This window comes from Pocillopora damicornis, chromosome 13, assembly GCF_964200805.1.
Source record: "Pocillopora damicornis chromosome 13, jaPocDami1.2, whole genome shotgun sequence".
Classification (NCBI taxonomy): domain Eukaryota; kingdom Metazoa; phylum Cnidaria; class Anthozoa; order Scleractinia; family Pocilloporidae; genus Pocillopora; species Pocillopora damicornis.
Window position 1 is genome coordinate 7,663,372 of NC_142682.1, and position 7,376 is coordinate 7,670,747.

The window sequence follows — 7,376 nt, forward strand, 5'->3', positions numbered from 1 at the left end:
AGGATCACAACTGTTGGGGTGATTATCATTCTAAAGTAGAGTACTGGAGATAGAATTAATTTTGTAGACAATTTTACCTTGCATTTTAAACATTTGGGTCTTGCTACAGGCTTTGTAAATTGAAAAATGTTAATTTTTTATATTAAAATATATTTTTTATTAAGTTTATTAATATTTTATTAGAAGCTGTGACTATATGACACTGTATTAAATGATATATTCTTAAAAAGAAATGTCTAAAGTTTCATTTGATATCTCATTTATGGTAGTATGTTGACCATTAAACAACTTAGAAACATTTATTTGTTGGTCCTCTTGTATCCTTAAAATCCACCCCCGGGAGCCTGGGAATGAAAGAGTTAAGTAGTGCACATCACTGCGAGGATCACTTTCATCCATGTCTTTATCCGCAGTTCAAATATATGACTTTCATATATTCTTAACCGTATATTCATCACTTCACGGGTTTATTTAGAACCACTATCATGACCAGCTCCCAGTTGGCTTGTTAGCTCAGTTGGTAGAGCGCTACACCGGTATCGCAGAGGTCATGGGTTCAAATCCCGTACAGGCCTGAAATTTTTTTTTCAGGCCTTATTTTCACTACTGCTTAAGTAGTGCACATCACTGCGAGGATCACTTTCATCCATGTGTAGATACTGTTTGCAACAAGGGAGCTGGACACTTTGCTCACAGGTCTCAGATTTTAGGTGGCATACGAAACACTTGTACTCGCTCATGATGACATCAGGCTCTTCATGTTTTAGTCTTTTGCTGTGTCCTCCAGCCATCCTTTTTTACATAAATATAAAATATACAATCAGGATGATGCCGAAAGACATATTGGTTTTATGTCATGTTTGATACCTCTTTCGTTTTCTTCTCGTCTTGTGGTTGTTTTACCTTGTTCACTCACGATTATGATTTTGTGAAGAGTGCGACGTTCATTTCCTTTTTATACAGAAACGCGTACATAACATAGCGTGAACATGATGCCATTTCTTACACGTACGTAGCATGGCGTGAACGGAACGAATGTTCCAGATGAAAATGCAAATTTTTTGTGCACAAACAAAAAAGCAAGCAAAAAGCTTTTTTAGTGAGCGTTTCTTCATCAGTTCTTGAAAGATGAGCGTCATGCACAAAAAAGCAAGCATGCGGAACGAAGGTCAAGGTGAGCGGAACAAATGTCAAGATCGAGGTCAATATGCAAATTTTTTATGCACGTGCACAAAAAAGCAAGCACGCGTAACAAATGGCATAATGCTGTTGTCATTTCTTACACGTATGTAGCAATTTTTTTCAGCGCGTGGAGGTGTCGTTAACACGATGCCATTTTTTTTTCACTTATGTAGTGGAGAGATTTCATGTACCAAGAAAAAATGAATGATGCACAAACAGAATGCGGTAAGTTCATAGATATCGCATTCGAATCTTTTTTTCCGTTTTTTCCTAGTCACACATGAGTGACACTAATTGACCATTCTTTCTTTAAGTTATTGAAGATCGAGAAAGCGCAATGTGCGCATGCATAAAAAAGCAAGCGCGGGGTACAAATGTCATGGCGTTAACATGATAACATTTCGTACACGTACGTAGCATGGCGTCAATGTGATGCCATGTCTTTCACGTATGTAGCAAATTTTTTTCAGTGCGTTAAAAGATTTCAGTTAGTGCAGTTGTCAGCTCCAGCAACAAGAAAAAAATGAATGACGCCCAAACACCATGTGGTAAGTTCATATACATCGCACTCGAATCTTTTTTTTCCGTTTTTTTTCATAGTCGCACACGAGTGACACTAACTGACCATTTTTTCTTTCTTTCTTTCTTTAAGTCATCGAAGATCAAGAATGCGCAATTTGCACAAATGTTTGCCCGAACAAGAAAAAACGATGTGTTGCAAGAAGAGGATCCATTTAGATTGCGTTATGACATGGTACCAGTCCCAACAGAAAAAACATATCTGGCCAACTTGCCCGTATTGCAGAGCAGACCTGCCAGCCGCAGTGTTACAACAACTGGGTGAAAATCCACCACCACCAACACCAGTAAATTGGGCGGCTGCGCGGCATCAATCTTCATTTTTACTCACATGCATTCATGTAAGTTATATAATTGGCGCGACAAGGAATACGCAGAAGCATTATGTTTTATTCATGAAGATGTTTAACAAACAAGTCCTAACAAGAAATTCCTTTGTCTCAGTCAAATAAGTTGTTTATTTATCTCATGGTCGTAATGACAGCCTCTCAGTGAATCAGTACATTTCTAAAATACATGCATTGTATGCCAAGACTGTGCCCACAATGCCAAATGCCTTGGGACTTGTTCATTCCCAACCCAAATACTGTTGTATTGTAATGGAAGGAGTGGTTATGTTTATTCTTTGAATTACCAAAAGATCTGGAACCGAGGAGGAATACAGTGAGCTAAGCCAACTGCTACAGGATATCAGTACATATAGAAGAGACATGGAAGAGTATAAAGCCAAAACTGCAAAAGACAAGGAACAGAAAAAAAAGAAAGAGAGGGAAGATAAAAAGATGGGTGAGGAAATAAGAAAAAAAGCCATGGAAGGGCTGGTATCCAGTAAGTATGCTACATTCTTTTGCATGATCCTTACTAATATGCCCTTTGGTCTTCAATTACATTTTACATTAAAAGTATTAAAGTATTAAAAGGCTGCATTAAGAGTAGCTTGATCGTCTACTTTCTCGTGGTACCTTTCAGGGGCATGATTGAGCAACGCCACGCCCATTTTGGTACCTCTTGGTAGGAATAAATCCTTGAGAGATTTGATCAAAGCTCAGAAATAAAATATCCCAACAAGTATGCTTTATACCACAACAACACCAACTTTATTTGTACCCAAATTAACGAATTATATTACAAAATTAGGATAAATAAAATAAAAAACGAGTACATGGCTGTCCAGAATAACCATAATGGGTTAATTAGGGCTATAAAGCCACCCTTAGTGATGACATCATTTTTTATTAGGGTGAGGTACATGTACTAAAGACAAACATATACAACAACACACAAGAACACAGAAAATTAAAACTAAGTTTAAAGTTTAAATAACAATTAGCTGAAAAACAGAGTGTATTGTACCTAATTGGACAGTACAGAAAATGCTTGTATCCCTAGCATGGTAACTATTGGCTTAGTATGGGGTAAATCACTTATAGAAAAATGTTTATTCAAGATACTGACTACTTTACAAGGGGGATCAACATCTCATTTCTAATGCACTTTGCTGTAGACCTGTCTGTTATTCAATCTTTTCTAGAACGTAAACGAGAAGAGAGTAGTACTGATGATGATGAGTGTACTAGCAATGACGATGATTATGATTCTGAAAGTACCAGTACTTCTGGCAGTGGTTCTAAAAGAGGTGAGTATTCATACGAGAGAATATGTGAGAGCAAAAGAGGGAGCTTGCAATAAGGAACACAAGAAAATTAGTTAACATAGTTTAGTAGCGAAAAATAACAAATACTTGGTGAGTTTTTAGCAGAATGGAAACTGAATGTTTAAGGACGGTGCCTACTAATACAGAGGTATTTTTGCGCAGTTTATGAAAGGCAGATCTAAGCAAGGGCTATTGGAATCCAAAAAGAAAATTGGGGGTAACCACACATTTTTAGAGATTATTAAGAAACAATAATTCTGAAAAGTGCTAAAATACAAAGCTTGTATAGCTTTTTTTTTGTCAAATTGAAGCTTTTTGATCTCTGAAAAATTGATGGTTACCCCTTAATTTTCTTTCGAAATACCAAGAGCACTTGCTAAGTTCTGCTTTCTCTGCATAGTTTAAACCGTGCAAAAATATCCCCGTATTAATAGGTACCACCCATAGGATAAAAAAAAAAATTAAAAAATAGACAAAGAATGGCCACTCCCTCATTGATTGCTCTTGATGTCTTTCACTGACAGGCAAGAAAGGCAAGGTAACAAGGAAGAGAGCAACCCATCTTTCTGCTGTGCAGATGCTTGAACAGAAAAATGAAAGAAAAGCAGACCTAAAAGAGAACTGAAACTCAAGTCTGAGGAGCTGCAACTGCAGAAAAAAAAGTTTGAACAGGAGGCTGCCGAAAGAAAGGAGAGGCTGAAACTAGAGCTAGAAGAAAGGAGAATGTTTCTGCAGATCTTAAAGGAAAAGATGTAGAACTGCTCTGATAGACTGATCTGACATGTTTGATTTATAGCTGATAGGAAATGTGTGCAGGTTTAAATAATTATGGAAACAGTAACCATTAATCAAAGTTGATTACTTATATTTACAAAGCAAAGTTAATTATTTATTTATTTTTGTTCTAGCTCAGCAAACAGCAAATTTTAAATGCTGTATTCTTGAACTCTCATTTAGCCATCTTGAGCATGTATGTGTTTACAAAGGAGTTTTCACAAGTAAAGGTTTGATAAGTATGTTTCCAATGATGGGGGTTCCAAATCAAAATAGGTTCCAGTGAGTGAATCATACAAACATGTGTGGCAGTTAATTAAAAGGGCGCCAACTAAATAGTACTTGGCAACTGGCTGTAAAAGGACCTTGCGATTTCTCTGAAAATCTAGGTAAGTAAAATACTGAAGGATTTTTCCAAAACACCATTCTACGCATATGCGACATTTACTCATTTCTGCATTAAAAAGTTGTTGTGGCCTAGTTAAATGGGCACCCCTAAAGGTGTATTGCGCAAAATCCTAATTTCTTTGCGCATTATAATTTGATGACGTAACAGATATAATTGTTAAGATTTTCTATCGCTAGACAGTGTTATGGACACCTAGAACCAATGGGTAAATATTTACCTTGATTTCTTTTGATATTATCAATATAAACTGAAACTAATTTGTTAACGCATTACTTTACAGATTTCGAATCTCCGATCCATATCCATGGTTTTTGTCATAACCTTGATCCATTATTTATTGTAATAAAATATCGAGGTTTGGAACCTTTGGTATATTAATGTCCTAACACACCATCACATTCGAAATCCATTGAAAATTCGAAATTTGGGCGTCCATGTAGATTGTAAGGTCTCATTTGCTGCTAAGTTAAAAGTACAGTAAATAAGCTTACTAAGTGAAGGGGGAAGTTTTTGATGCCAGAGTTCTGTTTTTAAAACTTTTAAATGAATAGATCATTAGACCATTAAACTTCACAAAGAAATATGTAATTTAAATTGAAAATAATGATCGGCCTCACTAGCACTTGTGCTATAAACACTAACGAGGGTAAATAAAAGGTTATTTATTTATCATTTTATTTATCTAGTCAGTTCGACCTAGTGTTTAGTGTCACAATTCAACATTTTTGGCAATTATGCCAGAAAAAATTCGCTAGACGGTAACTCAAAACAAAGAATTATCTAAACATCTGCTCGCAATTGATCTCACTTATGTCTTCCATATTCAGACGAGGGCCCAACAATCGGGGTTCCGGAAAAGCTGCTTCCAGAAATAAAAAATCGAGATCTTCATCGCTCGAAGATGAGCCTTCAGAACTGCTATCATTCAAGGCTGATTTACACGACAGAAAATTTTTGGCATGGCTCGGATAAAATTGGTACGCATACCAGAAACATTGGTTCGGCACGGATGAATTTAGTCGTGTAAACAACTTTGCCTCATCCGTGCCGACCGATGTTTCTGGCACCCGAACCAAAATTTTATCCGTGCTCAGACCTACTCTCAAGGTAGTCTGAGCACGGATAAAATTGGTATGCGTTCCAAAAACTCTAGCCCAGGTCGGATAAAGTGCGTAGTGTAAACGATAAGCCGTGCCAAACCAACATTTTCCGAGTGAGCCTTTATGCGATTAGTCAGCACCATTTGTTGGGAGCATGTGCAAAAAGTTCACTTCACGTTTCAACATGGCGGAAGCAAACTCCAAAGGAAAGTCGCCCAAAAAATCGCGTGGATACTCATGGAAAGAGGAAGATGTAAAGGAATTAATTCAAATAATGCAAGAAGAGACAGTTATGTTTAGTCTGGATAATGCGAAGACGCCAAAGGAGAAAAGGGCCGCTTACAAAACTGTTCAAGTACAGATGCAAAAGAAAGGTAAGCTGATCGATGTTTATGCCCCAGGGGTTTATGCGAAAGGTTTTCAATGAAAAACTAGTTAGATCGAAATTAGTACTTTCCATTTGTAACAGGGACTCTTCAAATTTCATCGTGATGCTAGTTAAGGTACTGGATGTTATTTTCGCTCGCCATTTTGTATGTCAGATAATGCAAGCCTTGATGAAGAGAAGTGTTTGTTGTAGAATACCTGGCAACTTAGCCTCTTTGTTTTGTAGGTATTAATATCAGTTTAGATGCCATCATTAACAAATGGAAAAAGCTGAGACAGCAGTACAAACAACATCACGATAAGCAACAAAGAAGTGGCACTGAACGTCAGAAAAAATGAAAGTTTTTTGATGAGATGGATCAAGCATGTGGTCACAGGGACACATCTTCGGCTGCATGCCTTATTGATTCAAGTGCACCTGCTGAAAGTACAGGTTTGTTTCATCATCATCATCATCATCATCATCATCATCATGTTCGCCAGTCACTACAGCCTGAAGTAACATCATCATTTACCAAAATTAACAAGATTTTGATTTGTAATGCTGACAGAAGTGGTAGCTCAGTATGTTACTGTCTTACAAACTTTTACTAAATGCAACTTTGGAATCACATAATTTTCTTGTACTTCCCCTGTTTACCTTACCTTCTCTGTGTTCGTAATTGTTTTGTTCCCCTGTTAAGATTTGGATAGCGGAACAGAAGGGAACATTGAGGACGAAACCAACGTCGAATCTGGTGATGAAGCTGACAATGAAGAGTTGAGCTCAAATTCAAAAGGCAGTGCTGAGGGAAGCAGTGGGGCAAGAGAGGAAAGACTAAGTGGGGCAATAAAACCCAAATTGGAGATGGAAGCGGAAGCAAAAACTGATACGAAAAAAAACAAAGTTGTCAAGAAAGGCAAAATGACCAGATTTGAGAAATCGTTTGCAGTGTTAACCGAGAGCTTCAAAACTGCTGCTGAACAGGAGATGGACATGCTTGTAAAGCTTGAGAACATGCGCCAAAAAGAAATGTTGGTGCACGAAATACGGCTGAAAGAATTAGAGAATGAGCGTCGCAGGGAGGAGCGACAACATGAGCTGATGTTGGTTAATCTTTTAAGCCAAAATAGAAATCCATTTCAAAGAATGGATTTCTATGAAGGAAGCAACCCTGTCCACAGTGGCAGTGAGAGCAGCTTTTATGCAATGTAAAGACTTATAGTTTTCAGAGGTTGCTGTTGGTTGTTGTTGATGTGAAGAGACAATTTGTGAAAAGGCTTTTTTCCCTCTGTTTTGTAACCATCTGGT

The 7,376-nt window shown here is 37.3% G+C and overlaps 1 protein-coding gene and 1 long non-coding RNA gene across 3 annotated transcripts in view; one reads left to right on the forward strand and one right to left on the reverse strand.

The window, feature by feature from the left end:
* Positions 1-373: 373 nt before the first annotated feature.
* LOC149035305 (uncharacterized) overlaps positions 374-7,376 on the reverse strand; it is a 40,730-nt gene continuing 33,727 nt past the window's right edge. For both annotated transcript variants that reach the window (XR_016182539.1, XR_016182538.1), the window contains exon 3: positions 374-792. This is a non-coding gene — a long non-coding RNA (uncharacterized LOC149035305). The remainder of the gene's footprint in view (positions 793-7,376) is intronic.
* The window catches only part of LOC149035306 (uncharacterized), a 2,231-nt gene continuing 385 nt past the window's right edge, over positions 5,531-7,376 (forward strand). The window contains exons 1-3 of the mRNA XM_089192313.1: positions 5,531-6,072; positions 6,312-6,377; positions 7,060-7,376. The exon at positions 7,060-7,376 is cut by the window's right edge and continues 385 nt beyond it. Of these exons, the coding sequence (XP_089048439.1) occupies positions 5,853-6,072; positions 6,312-6,377; positions 7,060-7,280 (507 nt within the window). The 5' untranslated portion in view covers positions 5,531-5,852 and the 3' untranslated portion in view covers positions 7,281-7,376. The remainder of the gene's footprint in view (positions 6,073-6,311; positions 6,378-7,059) is intronic.